General features: G+C 44.7%; 1 protein-coding gene across 1 annotated transcript in view; it reads right to left on the minus strand.

The window, feature by feature from the left end:
- Positions 1 to 418: 418 nt before the first annotated feature.
- Positions 419 to 23,751, minus strand: part of pdia5 (protein disulfide isomerase family A, member 5) — a 65,613-nt gene continuing 42,280 nt past the window's right edge. Inside the window, exons 12-17 of the mRNA XM_084545223.1 lie at positions 17,228 to 17,298; positions 16,347 to 16,510; positions 15,811 to 15,941; positions 10,766 to 10,836; positions 4,417 to 4,551; positions 419 to 2,828 (exon numbers count right to left, since the gene is read on the minus strand). Of these exons, the coding sequence (XP_084401349.1) occupies positions 2,748 to 2,828; positions 4,417 to 4,551; positions 10,766 to 10,836; positions 15,811 to 15,941; positions 16,347 to 16,510; positions 17,228 to 17,298 (653 nt within the window). The 3' untranslated portion in view covers positions 419 to 2,747. The remainder of the gene's footprint in view (positions 2,829 to 4,416; positions 4,552 to 10,765; positions 10,837 to 15,810; positions 15,942 to 16,346; positions 16,511 to 17,227; positions 17,299 to 23,751) is intronic.

The raw sequence follows: 23,751 nt of genomic DNA on the forward strand, positions 1-23,751 counted from the left end.
TTAAATGTCTGTGTTGGAAACTAAAGATGTGGAGTTCAAATGACGTTGGTGTTCACCAAGCAGATGATCTGTGATGAAATTATAGGAATTGTTGCATTATGGGAAATATGCGTTCTGGATTCCTCAACCGTACTAAAAAAACAAGAGTGAGTATACATTGATCAGGCGTAACATTATGACCACCTAATGGGGGTGTCAGAATGTTATTAGTGGGGGGCCTTTGGGTCCTGTGGGTTGAGGGGAGGGGCCTCTGTGGATCATCCCACTGATACTTTGGGATCTGGTGAATTTGGAGGCCAGGTCAACACCTCATCCTGTTCTTCATCTTTAGTTGCTCCTAAAGCATTTTTGTGTGTGTGTCTGTGTCAGGCTGCATCCTGCTGGGGATGGCTGCTGCCATCAAGGAGTGTCATTGCTATGGGGTGGGGGTGCCTGGTCTGGTTTCCCAGCAGAACACTGAATTGTCACAAGATGATCAGTGTTATTTACTTCTCCTGTCAGTGGTCATAATGTTATGCCTGGTCGGTGCAAATATAGCAAAAATAAAAACAACTGAAAAACCTTTTCAAAATGTTTGGCTTTATTTTTTTGATTCCTTACTGCAAGGGGCAAAACTGTACATATGGCTGGGCACAGAAAAAAAAAAAAAATAAAATCAACAAAGGCAACAATGACTTCTTGGCTTAAGTATGAAAAATTCCCACACAAGATGGAAATCTTTGGGGGAGAAAGGGATAAAGTCTTTCTGTACTCAACGAATGCATGATGTCAGCGCAGACGTTCTTCCACAATAAACAAATGCACAGAGTTAATCAAAGGTGGCTGCTGAGAACAAACACTCAATTACAGAGATATGTCTGCGAACACCTAAAAGCACTCTTGCATATTATGAAACGCCGATTATCACAACGAACACACACACGGAAAATAAATGTGTTTGGTGCCAGCCGGTTCCACTTGGAATGAGTTCATTTGGAATCGCAATGTTGATGTTTGACGAGAAACGGTTCAGTAACGTCTACTGACAATGTTGTCATGACCCAACACAGGATAGGGAAACAAAAATAACAGAATTTAGTGACATAAGGACTCAAAATGATTCAGCTGGAATGCAAAATTACAAACAAACCAGTTCCCTTTAAACTGTGTTTCGTTATCCCTGAGAACCTTATTCAGAATGAAAGAAACCAAACTCTTGAATAATAAAACACAAGTTCAGCTACAGATAGGACTTTAAATATTCATAGAGGCCGAAGGATGGGAGCAGAAAAGACAAAAAAAAAAAAAAGAAAAAATTGTCACAAAAGTAATGACGACGACCTCGAGAAAGACGGCTGCGAGAAGTGGGAGAGGGACGTGGAGACTTCATGTAATACTTGATTACTTCTTGGACGTATCGTTGGTTTTACATATGAGGGCAGGAACGAGAGAGGAGGTAGACGAAGCCCGAGGAAGAGCGCTGTCACTTCCAAACTCGACTCACGGTTTAGCAGAAAGCGGCATGAAACAGATTGGGAATCCTTAAACCCAAAAATAAAAAAAAAAACCTGCACGCCCCAAAAGTGTAAAATAGAGGTCTGAATTTATTCCAGCAACGTGTGAATGCAGAGGGGATCCATGATTATTTCATTGGAGAGAGGTAAGTTTCGTGTTTTTGACATTTTTTTATGATCATCATGCAATATTGAGCCGCTGCACACTCTCCTCCCGTGCTCATGTAAATGAGCCCTACCCTCGGTAAAACATTAATGAAGTCCCATAATGAATAAACAACAGAGGTACTACAGCTGTGGTGAATTATTATTATTACTTTTTTAATGTACGGAGATATAAAGAAGGGAAATATGCAGTAATATTTGGCTTTTTTTTTCTTCTTTTGCTTCGGCTTTGTCTGGATCACGTCATGAGGGAGTTGCACGGGCACAGGGCCTCTGGTTCCCTTCAACTAATCATTTACACATTTTGATATATTTTAGATTTTAATATCTTTAAGGCCACAGTTTTGAGCAAATGAAAACCTTTCTTTAAAACAAAATAATAATAATCAAACCCATGAATGATGATAGTGCAGATCCATACAGAATATTGACCATTTAGCTCTAATTTCACAGTACCCCAACGCCACACACTTCACATTTAACTGTACATATTTATTAATTGTATTTTTTTTTTTTAAAGATGTTAGTGTTAAATGCAGTTCTGTTCCAGGTGATCTGTGAGGAATCAATATTCTGGATGGCTCCGGAGACACGACAGCTCTGTACAAGAAACAGGAACGGACAGGGGCGCGCCAATAATCGGCACGCGTCTCCGCGGAGATGCAGTCGGGGGTCGGGGGTCGGCGGACGGCGCAGCCCTCACCTTTGACTCAAGACGCCCACCACCAACCAGTCCACCGTGTGTGTCAGTCCGGTCCCACAGACCTCCCACGTGGCTAAGCAGGGGTCAGTATTGCATAGATACGGTATAGGGTGTAGGTTTTCACACATATAGTCACAGTGATTGAGCGGAAAAAATAATTAAAAAAAGAAATCACTTTTGTTTTGTCTGTGTATTTCTGCCCATTATTACATCCATGAAAAAAAAGAAGAAGAAGTCTCAAGTGGTTGGTCTAGAACTCTCTTGGTATTATTACAAACGGGATCACCACGGTATAAAAAAATAGCCTTTCGCTGAGGTCGTCGAGTCTCCCATGTCAGTGCTGATAGGGCTATTGTCCGGCTCAAGGGTCACAGTGCCGGCCAGCCTCAGAGCTCCTCCTTCTTCTTGCCGACCTTTTCCTGGTCGCGTCCTCTTAGGCTGCGCATGAACCCTATGAAGCCGGCCTCCTGTGAAGACAAGTTGGATGGTTAGAGCAAACCGGAGCACATTTCAGAGTTTGAAGCCATTTGTCACTCTGGAAATAAGACTGTCATTAAACATTATCTCAGCTCGGCCTGACAGCGCAGAGAGAGAGAGGGAGAAGTAAACACAGAGTCCAAGTATTAATACTATTACCAAGTTCAAGGTCAGTCTGCTTCAACGCATTGTGAATATCAAAGCTATCTACACCGATCAGCCACAGAATTATGACCACTGAGAGGAGAAGTAAATAACATCGACCATCTTGTGACAATTCAATGCTCTGCTGGGAAACTTTTGGACCTGGCCCACCTAGACCAGACCAGACACCCCCTACCCCATAGCAATGACACTCCATGATGGCAGCAGCCATCCCCAGCAGGATGCAGCCTGACACAGTCAAGCGCACAAAACGCTTTAGGAACAACTCAAAAACCATAAAGAACAGCACAAGGTGTTGACCTGGCCTCCAAATTCACTAGATCCCAAACTGATCAAGTATCTGTGGGATGATCCACAGAGGCTCCTCCCCTCAAACTAACACTAACAACATTGTGTTACCAGACACCACAGGACACCCTCAGAAGGCCCATGCCCATTTTCTGATGAGTCACAGGCACAAGGGAGACCTACACAATATTAGGAAGGCGGTCATAATGCTATGCCCGATCGGTGTGTATATAAATAAATGCATGCTGCATTTGAGCCTTTGCCAAACGACCTCACAGAACGCTGAATAAGCTGATCATCAGCAGGTAAACCTCTCTCTGTATTAAGGAGTATATTGGAGTTCTAAATCTGTTTTACATGGACCTGCAACAACTGTTCACCGGAGCAACCTTAGCAGAGACGGAGCAGCTTAGAGGAACTAGGAGTGCAGCAGAGAAACAAGAGTTACGGATGTAACTATGGTTCTATGAATCCACAGTTTCTGGGAGTCAGGAAGAACGAATCTTGGAAGAGTCCAATTAATGTGCAGAAAAGAAAACAAGGACAAACATGGATTACCACTGGTGAGCCTTTTCTAAAGGGAGAGAGGGCTGAAAGACTAGAATCTTTTTAGAATATAAAAAGGCACCTGTTCCAGATGAACAGTGCTAGATAATCACTCACTCAGATTTCTGTATGGACGTGTAGACCAGGTTTCTAATAAAACAGCAAGACTGAATCGTTTGCAGCCAAACACAAAGACTAATACGAGAATAAACAACGGTAAAGAAGACGTTCCTGTGCGACTTCCTGCTTTGGCCCCAGAAGCTTTGCCTAACTTGCATGAATTAGCAGCGTCTCACCTCAAACTGTAATCAGGAAAGCTAATCTACTGTAAAATCATTTGCAGACAGTGCACTTTCCGAAAAACACCTTCGTTAAACTCTTTCCGACGGCGAGCAGACAGAGAGTACAGCTTGGCTGGATCATTTTGGCGCCAGCTGAGAGGACCACCGTGATCCTGGCATCAGCAAACTTGTATATCACGTTTAATAATTCAATTAAATTAAAGAAGGTGATTTCCAGTAGACTGACGCTGAGTGACAGAGGAGTGTGAGAACAGGCGAGACATTGAATTCCACTTACCCCGCGATCTCCGTTGTACTTTTCCACAAACTTGCCGTAGTTGTAGTAGTTGAACGTGGGGTAGCCCTCCACCCCTTCCTGCTTACAAATCTCGTGGTTCTGGCCTTTTGTGCAGTCCACAGCAGCGTACACAATCTGAGAAAACAAAGATTTAAATTCGGTTTTTATCAGCACAGCATACAAGCATAGTTATCTTTTAATTATGTTTGAGGAAAATATACACGAAGGAAACTTCTCTGTATTTTTATATGTGTTGGAAAAGCTTCAATCATTAATGTTTGATTATAAAACCTGCGCTAACCGTAAAGCAGATGCTCGTTTGCCCAGCCTGTGGATGTTAAAGCTCCTGAAACCCCTAAAAACCTTCAGAAAGCAGGTTTATGTATGACTTGACTCATGTTCTGCAGTTTCATTACATGTCCACCTTTTATTGTCGCTTCATTTTAACACCGAATTTAAGAGACGTTTTTATTACTCGGGCTCGATTAGTTGCCTCTCAAAGGCTCGCCGTTTTCAAATGCAACTTTATTATAATTGTAGATCAATACAACAAACGATGCACGCGCCGTATTACGGGAGAAAATTAAGAAATAAAACTGCCAACACGTTCTCCAGGCTGCAAAAAAACGGCAGATGCTTCGCTCTTCCTCCGCGGCGTTTAGAGCGAAAACCCACAATGATCAGTCCTACGTGGAAAAACAACAACGAGGGAGATTTATGTTGCGCGTCTGCCGCATCGATTAGTGACAAGCCGTCCCAATGAGCCGTAAATGCCGCCTCCCTGATACATGGCTCACTCAGCATGTCCGTTTGGACGGCTGAAATGTCACCCTCTGTCAGGGTGCTGAGTGCTGCGCGCTGAACGTCGAATGATCGCTCCCCGTCTCTCCGTCCGCTCCGGCTGAATGTGGAAGTGACAGATGTGTTGGGGAAGGGAAAAATATTTTTTTTTGCACGTCCTAGTGTGAAGGGACTCTAAGAATGTGTCCCAGTTATAGGCATGTAGCTTGTTTTTAATGCAAAAATATAAGAATCTGCATTGTGATGTGGAGTTTTAGGGACACAGACGGCCTCGTAAAAAAGGAAAAATAGGGAAGAAATTGAATGCAAATGAGCGTACGCAGAAATATTCGTCTTCTGCTGTCGGTTAATCATGTCTCTTAAACAAGGCCTCACTGTGCTCTATGGGGTTTCAGCCTTTCTGCAAAGCTGTGCATATTCAGGTGTTTAACCTGCGGAAAGGCAAAGCAGTCAAAAGAAATTCAGTTGACAAAATCACGCTATCCTCCACGGACCCAGGCTGTTTACCAAGAAGTACTGTTTGCAGCGTCGAACCAGCTCGAAGCTGGAGATAACACCGAGCAGCAGGGGAGACAGTTGCAGCAACTGAGGGCACATTTAACCGCGGCCTCCGTCCAGCTGCTCGTCCGCCCGCGCGCAATCAATCAGAGTTGCCGCGATTTGACAGGCGAAAATGAAGTCGTAGAGCTGTTGTTCTTCAAAGGTCCGCAGCCAATTCCGCTATTGATCCATCTTCAAGTGACAGAGGACCGCACATTACGTTATTGATTGGACGGCAAGATTTTTAGAGGAGCGGCGTATTACGAGTTGGCCTGGTTTCAACTGGGCGGCGTCGAGAGGGGAGCGGGGCGCGGCGGTAATCAAACTGTGCTGACGCGCTGGGAGCTAGTTCTGTGCTCACAACAACGTAACGATGCCTGTAAACGTATATAAAAAAAAAAAAGATGTGTAGAAGCTGGTCAACAAGACAGGGTGTTTTAAAGTGAAGAAAGAAGTCGTAACTTTGAAAGAAGAGGTGGTGTAAAACATGCTCCCTTTTATGTTAGCGATTTTAAAGCACAGAAAGCAAGGTGCTAAATCTTTTCCCCGTCCGTGGAGCAACGCAGCACGTGTCGAGCACGCATGGAACAGAGTAACAACATCGATCCTTGCATTGCATCACCGGCGCTCCTCCTCAGCGCAAACAAGCCACGCGCGTAAGGAAAAAAAAAAACAGAGGCGCGGCGTCACGGGAGGTCAAAAGCTCCGCAGGGAATCTTTAATCATTGATTGCTTTCCAAGAAGTGACAGGTTCTAGGAAGCCGAAAGTCTCCATTTAATGGGGGTATTTAAGTGCACTCTCTCTAACTGCTGTATGCACAAAATACAGTGGATGAGAGGACTCAGAATCGATGCATGATCAATGATAAATGGCGTTGATTTGGAAGGGGATCAAGTGAAAAGATTCCGTAGCATGGTCTATGGTTGAGATAGCTCAGTGTAAGTCTGTTCAACAGGTAACAGCTAAGAGGATTTTTTAATTTTTTTGGTAAATCCTTAAAAGTACATCTCAAATGAAGCTGTGTTATTAGTACAGTGACAGCATCCGAGTCAATGTCGCCGTTGATTGAAAATCGGGTAAAAAAAAGACAAACGGTTCGTAAACAAACCCAGAGCGCGGCGTTTTAATTGTTTGTGTCTTCAAAGCCGCAGCTAAGCTCCTGTTTGTCTTTGGTAAATGAGGCAAGGGCAGCTAATAGACTGTGATCAAAGGCGTCTTGGTGCAATACACTGGGGGCTTGGCTTTACAAATAGAGAGCGCTGCCAAGTAAACACATGCCCACTTTGCAGATTTACTCTCGTTCAAACAGAGCTCCGAAACCGAGGGACGACGGCCCGGGATAGAGATCTCGAGACCTGTGCATTTCAATCGCGTTCGCAGACACGACGGCGCCCCGGTTACACAGATTTGTGGAAGTTTCATCATAAGGATCCTGAGCCGAACCCCGCAGCTGAACGCCGTAGCCACGAGAAAGTGCTTGAAGCTGTTGTGAGTCTTAAAAAACTCTTCTGACTGTTCCAACACTCCACAAAGTAAACAGAAATATATGTAATTTATTTTATTTATAGCTGGTGTAGGCCTCTGCCTCAGTTTGACGGCGTAGCTACATAGCCTACGCAGACCCTAGCGCCCTAGCCTGACGTACACCTCGCCAAAAATGTAAGTACGATCCACAACGATGCAGACCGCAAGAGCTGTGATGGGTCCACTTGGTGGTAGCGTGTTTCCGCTTTAGTATTTCAGGCTGCTTCTCCATCTCCACAGTTTTCGAATTGATTGTTTTGGATCAGTAAAGATGGAACACATTGAGGAAAGGTTAACTGAGGAGGTTCGGAGATGCAAACATTTGTACGACTCGTCTTCGGCGAAATTTCGGCAAAAGTTTTAGTCGCCATTGTTGAAAGTGAAGCAGGAAGTGGAAACAAAAATTAACCAGACAGGCAAAAGAGACACAGCGCCGACTAGTGTTTGGGAGGCGTCGTTACAGAGTGAGCCAGACTGACGAGGCACAACTATAAATGGCTCGCACTGGCGTAGGCTACGTACGTAGGTTGCGGCATCTCTGTCTCGTAGTTCCTTAAATGAGCCTTTACATGATGGCACGTCATCTCTCCGCATGGTGGAGTTTCACCTCGAACCCCGCCCCCTCAATGCCGTAAAGGAAGGGGACATTTGGACATTTCACCTGCAGCTATTCATCTAACAGATCACTGTAGCTGACCCTCTTATTCCTTTACTTCCTGCCACGTTTCAAACTCATCTGCGGTCAAGAAATGCCATAAATAACCATTGTCTTGTTTTGTAGACGCATTTTTTGATGAACAATACCAGAAAGAGAGAAGAGAGTCTTTTTGGCTGACGTCATTTAACATTTTTTCCGGAAACATCTCCCTAGACATGACAATAAATAAATAATGCAACACTTTTATCAGTGGCATCATAGGCTCAGTCTCCATTACGTTACCTCATGCCATGATACACAGTGACCTAATGGACAACTTATTCTAGTCATACTGTGAAATGCATACAGTCCTTTTATTATGTTTACTGGAATGAAGGAATGAAGAAGGGAAATACACTAGTTCCTTCAGCTGAAGCGGCTAATGTCCAAAACATTTCCATCTGTTGAGGTTTACAGTTATCGAGAACCGTTACAGAGGATTGCCTCAGAAAAATGGATGACTAGTTGTTGTGGAGGACGCATCACAGTTTCGGACCATCTGACAATGATTCTGTAAAATTCCAAAGAAATGAGGGAGCAGCGATGTTGCCCGAGAGCTCTGCTGGAATAATAAGTATTTAATGTTGAACATCTTGATCAGAATTCACAATCAAAAGGTTTTTATTTTTATTTTTTTTTCTGCTTTTACATGATAAACTGCAGCTACAAGTATTGCCAGACATATGCCCAAAATTTCAGTGTGTGTGTGTGAGAGAGAGCGAGTGAGTCACGCAGTTAAGGAGGTTTGGAAGTAAGCCCTGCAGTCATAGGGTATTAACTCTGGAAGAGCAAGAGTGGGAGGGTGTCGGGACACGAGTCTCGGAGGGGAAAGGAATGAGAGGGGAGTAGAGATGATGGAGGATGAGTGTGTCCCGTTGTGACTGCATGAACCTCTAATAACCTCCGAGCCCTGATGTGGAGAAGATTTAAGAAGACTGCGCTGGCTTTCGGTAAGCGGTCAAACTTATGACTGACACTTAAAATGAAATGTTTTAGTGAAATCACTCTGCGGGAAACTGTGCTAATCGCTATTTCATATTTCATGAAGCAATGTTTTTAACTGTCTGGGAAAAAAAAAAAAAGACTGAGTGCAGAATATAAAGGGTGAAATCACTGAGATATCATGACATTTGAGTAAGTGGCTGACTTTACTGGTATCAAGATGCAATAACCGCTATATATATATAGCTTCTGCATGACCACTTCCCTTGCCAGTCTCTTATAAAACTAAAACAGCTGTGATTCTAACTAATATACATCGATCAGCCACAACATTAAAACCACTGACAGGAGAAGTGAATAACATTGACCATCTTGTGACAGTTCAATGTTCTGCTGGGAAACTTTTGGACCTGGCATTCATTAATGTGGATGTTACTTAGACATGTAGCACCCAGCTAGACCAGACCAGGCACCCCCACCCCATAGCAATGACACTCCTTGATGGCTTCCCCAGCAGGATGCAGCCTGACACAGGCACACACACAAAAATGCTTTAGGAGCAGCTCAAAAAAACCTGAAGAACAGCACAAGGTGTTGACCTGGCCTCCAAATTCACTAGATCCCAAACTGATCAAGTATCTTCGGGCCACCCACTAACAACATCCTGTTGCCAGATGTCCATTCTCTGATGAGTCACAAATATTTTTTAAGTATTATATTTTTGAGGAATTTAATAAAAGTTCTTTGCCAAATTAGTGGAAATTCCCTCAGGGTGTTTCTGAGATATCACATTCACCATTCCAGTAACCACCACTGGCCACCAGATTCTAATAAGTTCATTTCTAAGCCCCGAATTAACATTTTTGCCAAATTCTAAGAAATTCCTTCCAGGCGTTTCTGAGACATCACATTCACAAGGACGGGGCCGGAAAACAAAAAGCGCCTCTGGCTGTGGTTGTAGCCGGCTTGCACGCATAAAAAACACACGCAGTATGAAAGAAAGACGGGGCTTGATGGGAAGTGTAATAGAGGTTAACAATTCTTCTCATTCTTCCCGTCTTTGCATCGAGCGAGACTAAATACAATGCAGCCTGGCCAGCGCACAAAGAGATAAAACCCATGTCGATCTTCTCTAGGTCACGATAGAAAGCTGCAATAGCAGGTTGAGCTTGAGAGATGTTTGTAATGCAATTGGTAAAGCAGGTGTATGCAGCTGTGTATGTAGCTGTAGCCCAGTGGGGTTGGGTTTACAGTGTTCACAAGGGAATATAAGAGGTCTTCGCACGTGCAAATCTTTTGATAAGGTCCGACTTCTCGAGTTTTTTGATGTTCTATAAAAATGATTTGGGTTTGATGTTAAATTATGTTAAATAAATACTGTACATAAATACGTCTGAGGTAAATGAAACCACCGGACAACTGTGGCCTTTCTGTGTGGAGTTTGCATGTTCTCCCTGTGTCTGCTTGGGTTCTCTCCGGGTACTCCGGGTTAGGGTTTGGACGGTGGGACCTAATGAGCATGTCCCAACGTCCAAAGACATGCTGGTTAGGTTCATTGGTGATTCTAAATTGGCCGTAGGTGTGAGTGTGAATGGTTGTCTGTCTCTCTGTGTTAGCCTTGAGATAGACTGGAGACCTGTCCGGGGTGTACCCCGCCTCTTGCCTGATGACAGCTGGGATCGTCTCCAGTCCCCCTCCAGAGGACAAGCGATTACAGAAATGAATGAAAGTTCATTCATCCAGTTAATAGCTTACTAATCTCTGTTGTGGCTCCTAGATGCCAACAGCTACAACAGTTTTGCAGACATGACTTTACAAGCGTCGTAAGACAAAGCAGCACTAACCTTGCGGTCCTCTTTGAAGAGCTCTGCTGCTGTGGTGAAGTGGGGGACGGCATTTTTACAGTGTGGACACCCTGGAAGAAGAGAACACACACACACACACACACAGGATGGTTTACATTTACTCCACGACATTTTATCTTCATGCTCTGGACAGAGGCTTCAACAGATACAAATATATCACATGAACATGACACGACAAAGATGTGCACAGATGAAATCACTTCCATACTCAATAAACGTCTTCTGTTGCAATGCTTCAGTTACCAATGGACAATCTCCTTATTCCTGTCATGAAGCAGTATATCAACATATATAAATCCTTTCTTCACTGTGCACACAGCTGACCAGGTTTATGGTACAAATCTGAGGAGGAAGAAAAATGTTTGATTCACCGCGCTAATAAGAGAAGTGTGTTTTTTGTTTTTTTTTCGCTCTTCACTTGCAATCAAACAGCATAATTGCCGTTATTCATTCTGTCTGTTCTTTTCGAAAAATGTCTGTACCAACTCGACACTCTGTGTAGACACTCCTCATTTGTTTTGTTCTTTCCCCGCTAATGTCAAGTACCGGGCTCCTCTCTCCTGCTCATTACAATCAAACTGCTGGAAACGAGAGAGGTGCTAAGGGAAATAATACCTCTCGTGGTGACAAACAGATCTCCCAAGAACAGAACAGAAGCTTGACAGCGGGCGACTGAATAAAAGCTTTCGTGTGCGGCGTCGGGGTTTAATCGGAAACTAATCAGCCCCTGACAAAGGGTTGTTAATGAACAATATTATTAAGAGAGAATATGTGGAATACTTCTTTTATTTTTCAAAGTAGCATATTTTTTCTCAGAAGACATCGGTGGCAGTTTTCCAGTTTGAGATATTGTGGGCTTACTGTGAGTACAATGCAGATCGTCTGTATGGTATAGAGGTAGTTCATGGGCACCATTACTTCTTGGTGAACCTTCAGATGCTCTGTCTGATGTATATCCCCAAACATTATACCCATACATGACCTTTAAAGATATCCATCTGCTGCTACCAAAGCCTGCACTCTTCAACTAGATTTTGTTCCCATTCAATTACAAGAGCTTAATTGAAGTGGAACACTGAAGTTGGGAGATAAGGCCTGGATCAGTGTTCAGGTTCCTCCTAATGGTGATACTGTAGATAACTGGGAAGATCATTTCTGTATGGAGCTCACTTCCTGCATTCAGCTATCGTCACGTTAAAAGAGCTTTCCCCCAAACTACTGCAAAGTTGGGCATGCAATTTAAAATATTTCCGGTAAATATCCACAGTGCCCTAGCTGCTGCTTATTTTCCGTGTTTGTACACTACACCGGTTGTGTAAATGGGAATAAACACTAAGCGGAACGATCCACACGACACTTCTCCAGCCAACCACCACCAGCAGCAGCAGTAAAGTTGTGAATATTGATGTCTGGAGGTGGCATGCTGGCTGTGGATGTCCCCGTCCTCTCTCTCTGAGGGTGTTAGCATTCGAGTCATGTAATGATTTCCTATTTACATTACCTGCTGTGTTGTCGTTAGCTCTCTCTGCCTTGTTAATGTCATTACATTTGCATCCTTGCATTAAATGCAGTGTGGTTGCTTTAAATAAGACTAAAGCCACAGGTGCCCACGTTTGTTTGGCTTGCGGGCTACTTTTACAATGACCAAGTCAAAGTGATGTACCTACGCACACACACATATATACGTGTATATATACCCTACCCCTAAGTCCTATTAATTGTTGCTACAGTGTTAAAATCGCTATCCATTTTTTATTTTTCAAAGAAGAAAAATCGTTGCACAGCACCTTCAGAAAAATAGCGGCGTCCCTTTAAAGGGGAACTACTGTTTTTTACAACCTGGACCTTATTTCTGGCATAAAATACGATCGTTTACTCACCCATATAACTTTGGTGTCATTTGTATTCCTTCGGGAGATACAAATTACACAACAGTAGGTCAAAGTAGGTCAATCTACAGACCCTGGATGAAGATAACAGGTAACTCCAGACTCAACGGGGAATAGCACTAGCGTATCACAACAAAATATTGGTGAAATGAACGAGTTTGGCGGCAGATAATGTGTTATTTAGAGGCTGCGTTTCGGTGCCCCACTCACTCCTACTGTATGGATATATGCAGATCTAAATATCTCCCGAATGACTCCAAATGACACCAAAGTTATATGGGTGAGTAAACGATCGTATTGTATGCTAGAAATAAGGTCCAGGTTGTAAAAAAACAGTAGTTCCCCTTTAAGAAAGGCTGTAGTCTTGAGTTGTTGGTGATGTTGTGCATGACTGTGGATGTGTGGTGCTGAACTGAGGGCATGTTGCAATAAAAAGCAAACGAAAAAGTCTGTCTTGCTGTTCGTTCTGGAGGTGAAACAGATGATAGACTAACATCTAAAACATGGCACGCCATCTACCGGTCGATCCCAGACGACTTATTGGACACCCCTGCACTGTACAGATCACTGAAACAGAAATAAAATCAACACTACATATTCTAAAGCAGGGGTGCCCACATGTTTTTGGCTTGCATGGATACTTTTGCAATGACCGAGACAAAGTGATCTACCTACATATATATATATATATATATATATAAACCTCAAGTCCTATTAATTGTTGCTACAGTGTAGCAACAATTAATAGAAAAGAAAAATTGGTGCATTGCACCTTTAAAAAAAGCGCTGTTTTGGACGTGCAACAGATTAATGATTAGCCTAACATCTAAAACATTTTCTTTTTTCCCAATGGCATGCGATCGACCCGTACTGCCTTCGTGATCGACGTAGCATCAAAATCTACAAAATAAAATGCATTCAGCCAGAATTGTTGACGTTAGCTTTGCTACGACCAATATTTGTTTCCCATGAAGCATTTACACACATGAACACAATGAAACCTAAAGTAAACTGACTTCACGGGCGTCAAGTGCATGAAGATCAAAAAGCCCACAACCTCATATTTACTTTTCAGAGCTGCCTCCCCAAGAGAACATTCAGCGCACCTCAGAACACCATTTCCTGCTGAAGTACCCTTTTGGCTGCAACATTTAATGGCTTTAAACCATTGAATGTTCTGCGGCAATTGTGATGTATCAAAAACACAGCAGTGTGCCACATTTTACTCTAAGATGATGGGAGCAAGTCGACCGGAGAGGTCACTGCTTAAGAGGCTGAATAAGGCTGGAAAAAGAGGCAGTTAAAAGACAAAAATAAAAGAAAAAATGGGACATGGCTTCACATCACACACGCTAAGTATGGGAGTATTTCACATTCTGTAGCTCCGACCACCGAAACCGTGTAGAAAATGGCAAAAAAGGAAGGTCTGCTGTTCATAATGAGGCCTTCCATTCTCATTTCCCTCCTCCACCTGCACATTTTCACTCATCTTTCTCATAATTACCGCTGCAGACAGAGAGGGAATTAGAGCGAAAAGCAGACAGATGAATACAAAGTAACTGCCAGGTAGATGTACGGTAACAGCCTTGGTTCCTAAGTCCTTCCACTGCTCCTGGAAACTACAGAAGGAAAGGGCAAAGCTACTGAGATATAGTTTAACCGTAAATGCACCAAGGAGTTTTGTCTGGTCAATTAAGAGTACAGTGACGGCCCCAAATAGGGATTTAGCAAATTATGCAATGCTTTAATTTACACCGATCAGGCACAACATTATGACCGCTAAATAACATTGACGAACAGCAAGAAGAACAGCACAAGGTGTTGACCTGGCCTCCAAATTCACTACATCCCAAACTGATCAAGTATCTGTGGGATGATCCACAGAGGCCCCTCCCCTCAAAGACCCCCCCACGAGACCACAGGACACCCTCGGAAGGCCCATGTCCATTCTCTGATGAGTCCCAACTGTTTTGGAGGCACAAGGGAGACCTACACAATATTAGGAAGGTGGTCATAATGTTATGCCTGATCGGTTCAAGCATTTACACAAAGTGGTTATCAACTTAGTATTGCCTGAGGCCAAGAACGTCTGTAAGATGTTACAGCCTTTACTTTTACTTTAAGTTCAATTATGCAGATTAGAGGCTTAAAGTTAACGACCTTTGTTAAAAAGAAAAAAACACTGATTGTTCCGACTACAGCGTCTCTAGCCTTGACGTCTTAGGCAGCAGCTGTCTCTCATCAAATGCTCTATTAGCACAAAAGCTCGCTCACTAATAAGACACCGGTGGGGAGGGTGCAGATGGGGTGGGGGGGCGGTTTGGGAGGGCAGCAGGTTGACGCCGCCCGATGCGCATCTGGAGCATCTCTTTGTAGAGGGAAGCAACAAAGGGCCCGACAGAGGAAGCATCCTGACTGCTGCAGCGCCCCGTCCTGCTTTGAAGCCCTCATCAGAAACAAAGGGCAAAAAACAGGGACAGAGGTGTGTGTCTACGTGAGTATTGATAATTAAGGGGAGTTTGGCACGCCGTATTCCCTCTGCGCTCGTGTTTTGTTTGAGAACGCGGCCGAAGACTTCAAAACACTGGATCTGTACCATTTCTAAAGAAGTCCTCTTTCAGACGCCGCCTTTCTCTTCGCTGAATGCTTATTTAAATGTACCCAGATGTGCGGATGAATTCAGATTTCGACATTAATGTTAACTTCAAAAGTTCATTCTTTCCAGGACACGTTTAGTGGATTTTGCTATTCCTCCAGTCTTAACTGTAACGTCATCTGAAATATAAAGTTGAAGAGTGAACTCTTGTTTATATCTATTCTCGGGGATCTGAATCATTACTCGCTCTCCCAGAGGCTTAGGTGGGGTTTATATACCGTGCAACGAGGAGCTTGGCGCGAAGCTCAGAGTTACGCATGCACCCTGGTTAAAACCCAGGATGTGATCACACCGAGTCCAGAGGAGCAGAGCTGTGATCGGTCGCAACGGCTTCACGCACACACGCACACTTAACATCTCGCTCACAAACACACATGAAATTCAGCTGCGTATCACATACCGTTCCAGATATTTCACAAACATTATGTTAACACGTGTTTCAGCGGAGTTATTCAAATGAATTATTAAAAGGCGCTTACAGGGAGCGTAAAACATGACCAGAGCGTGCCTCTTCTTCTTCAGCGCCTCTCGGAAATCTTCAGATCCAAGATGGCTGACGCTGGAGGGCTTGTCCTCCCATGACTGCTCTGGCGGAGGCGGAGCCTGAGGACTGCAGGCATGAAACATAGCAAAGCAAGACTATTACGTATAGCATATTGCAGTATTCACAGATCCCCTTCTTTATTTTCTTATAAAAGAGCATCATGCAACCGCTGGTGATGTAATGGAACCCTTTTACGTTAGTCAAATATATAATCGTGTTGACCTCTGAGGAGCCAGTAATTGCCACAGCTGGGCTGACGTCACCGCATGTTTCACTGAGCTTTGTGCGGCTTTACCAGTTAAGGAAAGTTAGCTGCTACGCTGGCTAAAATGTCAGGATTTAAGCTTGTGTAAAGTTTGCTCAGGCTCAGTTTCTTGGACAGACTTAAAGAAGTCATGGAGCTGCCTGTTGTGTGTGTGTGTGTGTGTGTGTGTGTGTGTGTGTGTGTGTGTGTGTGTGTGTGTGACTCACTTGTGCATGAACTCGATGATCTTGTCTTTGCTTCGGAGATGTGGCAGCGTGTACTTCTCCTCACCTTTCTCGAAATACTTAACGGTCGGGAAGCCGGAGATCTTGAAGCGATCCCCCACGGCTTTGTGCACCGTGGCATCGACGGCTGCCAGCACGCCCGGGCTCTGCAGAGGAGCGGCAGCAAAAGTTTACGTCGGGCAAGACTTTCGGTCGAGTCATAACTATACAGTGAAATCTGCAGTTAAACCGTGGAGAGCCCTTTACGCTGACACCGCCCTCAGATTTTTTAGAAACAAGCCCACCTCTTATGCGTATATAAAAAGCTCTGCATTAGTAACACCCGCAGAGTAGCAAGGAGGAAAAAAGATAAATATTATGCTGGTGTCTTAAGAGCTCACGGTGAGAGTGGCTCCCGTCCATCCACATTAGATAATGGCCAGGCTTCTCCCATTGACCTCCAGCGCCGGGCAGAGAGCCACAAGGACAAGGTCCAAGCGCCGGGCCGGGGGGACGTTCACGGATGAGATAATTGCTACAGTAATTCAGGCTGGAGTTTTAAAGGCCCTGCCCCTGGCTGAGGAGCGTTAGATTGCCGCAGAGGACCAAATGGTGAAGAGGAGAGGTGAGGAACGCACCGGGCTAATCAGAAACACATCGAGAGCTGCGCCGTTGTCGACAGACCGACCGACCGAGCGTGTCAGCTGCAACGGCCAGCAGCCCTCACGCCAGGAGGAGGGGTTATTATGATCGGTTAATGAGGCACCGCCGCCGCCGCCACACCGGCCCGATTGTCCGCGTTCATCAGAGCGCGAGGTATGAAACGCTCGGGCCTGTAGACACACTGTACACATGTAAACACAAGCAAAGGTCGTGACACTCACATCGCCGCCCTTGTTGAGTACTTCAGCAGCTTCATCATACTCTGGCTTCATTTTCTTGCAGTGGCCGCACCCTGAAAGAGTTCAAACCACACATTAGAGTCAGACCAGTGATGGATGTATAAAGCTGGAAACAAAAAAAAAAAACAAAAAAAACTATCTGCTTGTTTTTTTTGCCCTTTTCTGGAAAACATATATCCCCAGAGGCAGGTTATGCCAACTCATTACAGTACACAGAAAGTAAAAAATGAGGATATGACAAAATGGTGAAACATGACAAATGTCCCCTATAAAATATTTACTATATGTACTAAAACTTCAATTCAGCTAATGAATCAGTTCCATGGAATGTGAAGAGCCAGCATCAGCATCGGTGAGCAAGGCATTTATTGATTAGGGCATGTCCACCCTGTATCTGCGTGGGTTCTCTCCAGTTACTCCAACTTCCTCCCACCGTCCAAAGACATGCTGGTTAGGTTAATTGGTGACTCTAAATTGGCTGTAAGTGTGAGAGTGAATGGCTGTCTGTCTCTCTGTGTTAGCCCTGAGATAGACTGGAGACCTGTCCAGGGTGTACCCCGCCTCTCGCCCCATGGACAGCGGGGATAGTCTCCAGTCCAGGATATACCTGCTTCACTCCTAAATGTATTCATACAGTGTATTCCCGAGGAAACGACTTCAACTTGGAGGCTTTATGCTGCAATCTCTGCACAGCGTTACGTCCTCGGAGCTGTCTCCTTGAATCAGTTTGTCAACAGCTGCAATTCTCCGGTGTCTCGCTGCTTCACCCCGGTCTGTCGCAGGGTTTGCTGCTGCCATGCTGAGGCTGAAAACTGTAAATGAGACAAGAGTCTCATCTGTTTACAAGGAGGGTTAAGTCACGTCTGATTACCCACTACATGTCCCACTCCACAGGCGTCTGCGTGTGTTTGTGTCTGACTAAGCATGGCACAGACAAACGGAGTGAGACAGACAGACGGGAAACTAACTGGTGGAGGTGTGCGCCGCTAATGGTGCTGGATATCATATTCATATCTATAAGATAAAAAATAACTTATCTGGAGCAGCAGCACCTCACTGAGCTCATAGACGGCCAGAGGTCAGAGGTCAACTGCTGATATCCCGGCAAATCCTGCCTTTACTGAACTCGTTTCTAACTGTGACTACTGGTGATTTCTAACTATGACTGTTAATATCGCCAATCCGCTACTGCTACACCGATCAGGCATAACATTATGACCACCTTCCTGATATTGTGTAGGTCTCCCTTGTGCCTCCAAAACAGCTGTGACTCATCAGAGAATGGACATGGACCTTTTGAGGGTGTCCTGTGGTGTCTGGGAGCAGAATGTTGTTAGTGGGGGCCTTTGAGGGGAGGGGCCTCTGTGGATCATCCCACAGATACTTGATCAGTTTGGGATCTAGTGAATTTGGAGGCCAGGTCAACACCTTGTGCTGTTCTTCACGTTTTTTTAGTAGTTCCTAAACCGTTTTGTGTGTGTGCCTGTGTCAGGCTGCATCCTGCTGGGGATGGCTGCTGCCATCAAGGAGTGTGGGGTGGGGGGTGCCTGGTCTGGTCTAGGTGGGTGCTACATGTCTAAGTAATATCCACACAAATGAATGCCAGGTCCAAGGGTTTCTCAGAAGAACACTGAATTGTCACAAGATGGTCAACGTTATTTACTTCTCATAATGTTATGCAATTTTAAAGCAATACTGAAAACTGATCTATTGAATTATTCTCCTGCATCAATATACACTCATATTAAAGTCCATTATAGTGTTGTGTTCATGTTGAAACAGCGTCAGAAAGGCGGTAATTCAACTGAATGATCATTTTGGATGAAGTTTGTGGTGCTGTTAAACTTTATTGAATGAAGTATTTCTGTTATTTAGCCTCGCCCACTGACTAATATGGGGCTGTCAAAATAAAAGGATCATGTGTCAGGACAACACAACACAGTTTAATAGGACTATAAACAACAGCTTCAGAAATGAAACACAGTTGAATCAACAGCTCTCTCCGTTACTTGAAACAAATGCTGAACCTTGCATAACCTTCATGAAGCCGACGTTTAGTGCAGGGCTGCTACATTAGAAAGCATTCATTATCACAAGCGTACCCAAAGAACTGGCAGCTGTAAATGACAAAGCGCACGGCTTTTAAATTAATCAAATACGTGGTGAATTGATCAAGCTGTTTCGTTGCTAAGCCGTGCATCAATCACAAAACAGTCATTTGCCATCAACTAAATATTATACACCTCTGTTCTACCGGCCTCTTTAATTAAAGAGGCACAACATGTGTGTTTACAACAAATCTGCTCCATCAGCGAGTGAATAAACGTGGCGTTCGGGTGTGGGAGGTGTGTTCAGTGCTGCGCGAGTGTTGAGCGGCCGGCGGAAAATGTTATTCCTGAATGTAAAAAGACCTTCGAATACGCAACACAATATTTGTCTCAGACAGCGGGCAAGATGTTTTGTCTTCCGTTGTAATAAATATGCCGTTTGATCAGGGATGAGCAGTGTGTGTGTGTGTGTGCGCTCACAGCGCCGTTGTGCACAGACGCATGAAACAAACTTGGTACTTTTCCAGACCCTGGTAAATTGCCCTTGTCATAACAGTTCAGGAATTCCTTTCTTCAACGTACAATGCAGAGCTGGCACAGGCTATAAATCAAGTGCGATATGCCTGGTGGGAGAGAAAAGCTGCCTCTCTTTCAACCGAGTCACCGTGCTGTGTGATCATGCAGATTGTGTTGAGGCTTACCAGAGACGCGGAGCGACCGAAAGGGACTTTGACTGACCCTTCAAAGTGATGAGTAAGAGAGAAAACCAAACGTCCGTCCTGTGCTTTAGCGTCAGCCCTGCTCTGCATTCAGAACAAGTGGTGCATGATGGTCGGTGTGTGTGTGTGTGTAGGCGAGAGGGAGGGAGGGGGTGGAGGGGGGTTACAGGAAAACACTGAAATATTGCTGAATCAGACTGTATGTGGAGGAGAAGAGCTCAGGCGCAAGAGAATGAACAAGCCGGCTACAGACCACTGTGGCCGTGATAAAAACTGAAAAGGTGAGCTGCCTCCGCTTTACAGCAAACAGTCGATGCTAGGGTGCTGTAAGGTCATCTTCCTCCGTGTCTGCTGCAGCGGTAAACCGAGCCTTTAAAGCGCCGGCCTAATGACATCCCGCAAAAAAAAAAAAAAAGGCGCAGCCAAAACATTTTAAGCGTCATCATTTAAAGCTCAATCTGCTGATACGACATTATGCACTCAGTTTGTTGCTGTGCTCTTCAAACAACGCGGGCAGAGAGGAACTTCGGGACACAATCAGGCTCACTCTGGGAGTATTCGGGTTCTGCCGCCGTCAGGAGCTGCACGCGAACAACCCCCCGCTGCGTTCTGCTCGGGGGAGGACGGCGGGAACGGCCCGCGCCGAGGGGTGGACAGAAATGCAAGCTGATGGTGGAGGCTGGGACACCATTAATCTCACTCTGACAGCTGAGCCATTAAGAAACTGCACTGAAGCAGCAAGGATGAGCATCGGTGTGTGTCTCTGCACGTGTGCAAATAACACTGCGTCATGGTGAGAAATATGTGCTGGATGTGTGGACAGATATTCGCGTGAGCGGGAAAATGTCCAATGTCGTTTCAGCTGACTGCCCGTCTGGGTGACTGGCTGCTGTCCGCAGGGTGAGTCAAGTGCTGCACAAGCATCTGTGAAGCCGTGACACCACGTCAGGAGACGGAGGACTACGCTGCTTCCTGCACAAACTGTTTTATCTGTGCTGGACTCTGATGAGGTTAATTACCGAAGTTTTCTTTTTAATGAAGAAAGGATGCAGGAGCAAGCAATCTAAGAATAATTGGCAGCCTGTGGTGTCATGCCTTTGGCTACCAGTCAAGTTGCAGTTTACATCTATATACTGTGTACTATACACCGATCAGGCATAACATTATGACCACCTTCCTAATATTGTGTAGGTCTCCCTTGTGCCTCCCAAACAGTTGTGACTCATCAGAGAATGGACATGGGCCTTCTGAGGGTGCCCTGTGGTGTCTGGCAACAGGATGTTGTTAGTGGGGGGCCTTTGAGGGGAGGGGCCTCTGTGGATCATCCCACAGATACTTGATCAGTTTGGGATCTAGTGAATTTGGAGGCCAGGTCAACACCTTGTGCTGTTCTTCATGTTTTTTTTAGTTGTTCCTAAAGCGTTTTTGCGGCTGCATCCTGCTGGGGATGGCTGCCGCCACCAAGGAGTGTCATTGCTATGGGGTGGGGGTGCCTGGTCTGGTCTAGGTGGGTGCTACATGTCTAAGTAACATCCACATGAATGCCAGGTCCAAAGGTTTCCCAGCAGAACACTGAATTGTCACAAGATGGTCAATGTTATTTACTTCTCCTGTCAGTGGTCATAATGTTGTGGCTGATTGGTGTATGTACCTATTAATGGCAACACAGTGTTTGTGAATTTCTTCTCCTTAAAAAAAGCAGGGGAAGCAAACTAAAAGTCGCCAAAATACACAAGTAAAAGTAAAAACTATTACAGCTACGTCTTGACCTAACAGTGATACAAGCAGATGCAGTCTTCCTGCTCTGGCTGTCTTCAATAATGTTTATGTTTCTAAACAGACAGATCTGAAAGATTTCATCATGTCATGTCCCATTTAATATTCTGCAGATTACATTCATTGTAAATCCACGATATTTTCTTGCCAACTGTCAGAAGTCGGTTTAAATAACCCATTTAATATTGCAAAATGTTTTGGGCAGTGAATAATGAGACACTGGATGTAGCAGGCCCAACTGCAGGGTTAGTGTTCAGGATATGTTTTAATCAGCCGGACAGCTGGGGTGTGTGTGTTTGCCCTTTGGGCTGAGTGAAGCGCTCCCGGCAACCTGGAGGTAGGAAAACTGCAGCGGGTATGTGATACAAATGTGAAAATAATGAAGCATCGTTACGGTAAAAGCCTGGGAAACGATGCTATTTTTATTTATTCATTTATTTTTTTTTACACCGGCGGGATTCAGACAAGCGCGGCGGGGAGGGGAACGGGAGGAGAAAGGGTGAGGAGGTGATGCAGTCAGAAGAAAAGTGAAAGAAGGTCACGGCATGATTTCACTGGCGTCGTATAGGAACGTCTTTCTAAACAGAATGAATCAAGTTGCGTGATTTTGCAGACATGCTGCGCTTTTATCGACGTGCAAAATCTGTTTTTGCTCCTATTTTCGTGGGTTTGACCAAAACAAGCTGCACAAAAAAAAAAAAAATACTAACCCACTGACATAATCTGGCATGTGTGCAGAGTTCTGCGTAACAGCAGCAGAATGGTGCGTGAACTAAACTGACATGCAGGCTTATGGGAACCATATGCTAACAATGAAGTGTTCTTCACGAGGATGAGCTCGTGTGTGTGAGACAAAAAGCCCAAATCACAGCAGCCGTTTTGTTTTGTCGTTCCCGGTCTTTTTTGCGGTGGCTTTCTCCAGCTGATTGAAATTGGGACGTTATTTGCGTGACTTAGTAACTCAAGAGAATCTGTGAGAGAATCGTTTTTCACTGAAATCATTTTCTTTGAGCTGCCATGTTCTTGATGGTGAAAAGAGGGTTGTTAAATAGCTTTGAAAAGACCAAAACTAATAGGCGGTTTAGGCTTCTGCGTCAATTTGACGGCATAGCTACGGCAGCCCAGACCATACGCAGACCCAGAACCGCAAGAGCTGTGATTGGTCCGCTTGGCAGTAGCGTGTTTCCGCTTTCTTTCTTGCTTCTCCTTCTCCGCAATTGATTGTTTTGGATCAATAAAGATGGAACACACGGAGGAAAGGTTAACTGAGGAGGTTCGTATTTGTACGACTCGTCTCTGGCGAAGTTTCGGCGAAAGTTTCAGTCGGCATTGTTGAAAGTGAAGCAGGAAGTAGAAACAAAAATTAACCCGATGGGCAAAAAAGACACAGTGCCGACTAGCGTTTGGGTGACGTTGTTACAGAGCGAGTCAGACTGACGAGTGCACAAGTATAAATGGTTTGCACTGGCGTAGGCTACGTACGTAGGTTACGCCGTCTCTGTCCCGCAGTACTTTAAATCAGCCTTTAGTCACTCAAGATAATCTGTAAAATAATCTGATTTCACTAAAAGGCTGCTGCACACATTTCACAGCTGAAATCATTTTCTTTGAGCTGCTATGTCGTGGGTTGTTAAATATCAAGATTGGCAATCATTTACATTTTCATCATCAATAAATTCTTTGAAAAGACCAAAACTAACAATGAACAGACCCTACAAACAAGTACTGTGTGTGTATCCAGCCTGAAATATAACTCCTCTGTGCTTCAGTGTTGTCCAAAAACCTGTCCAGGGTGTACCCCGCCTCTCGGCCCCAATGACAGCTGGGACAGGCTCCAGCCCCACCCCCCCAGCGACCCTCCTGAAGACAAGTGGTTACAGGAAATAAATGAATGAATTATGATGAACATGTGCAGTGCAGTTAGAGTCTTGAATGTCCTAAATACCGACGCCACCATGGGGGA

This window comes from Chelon labrosus (assembly GCF_963514085.1).
Source record: "Chelon labrosus genome assembly, chromosome: 5".
Classification (NCBI taxonomy): Eukaryota; Metazoa; Chordata; class Actinopteri; order Mugiliformes; family Mugilidae; genus Chelon; species Chelon labrosus.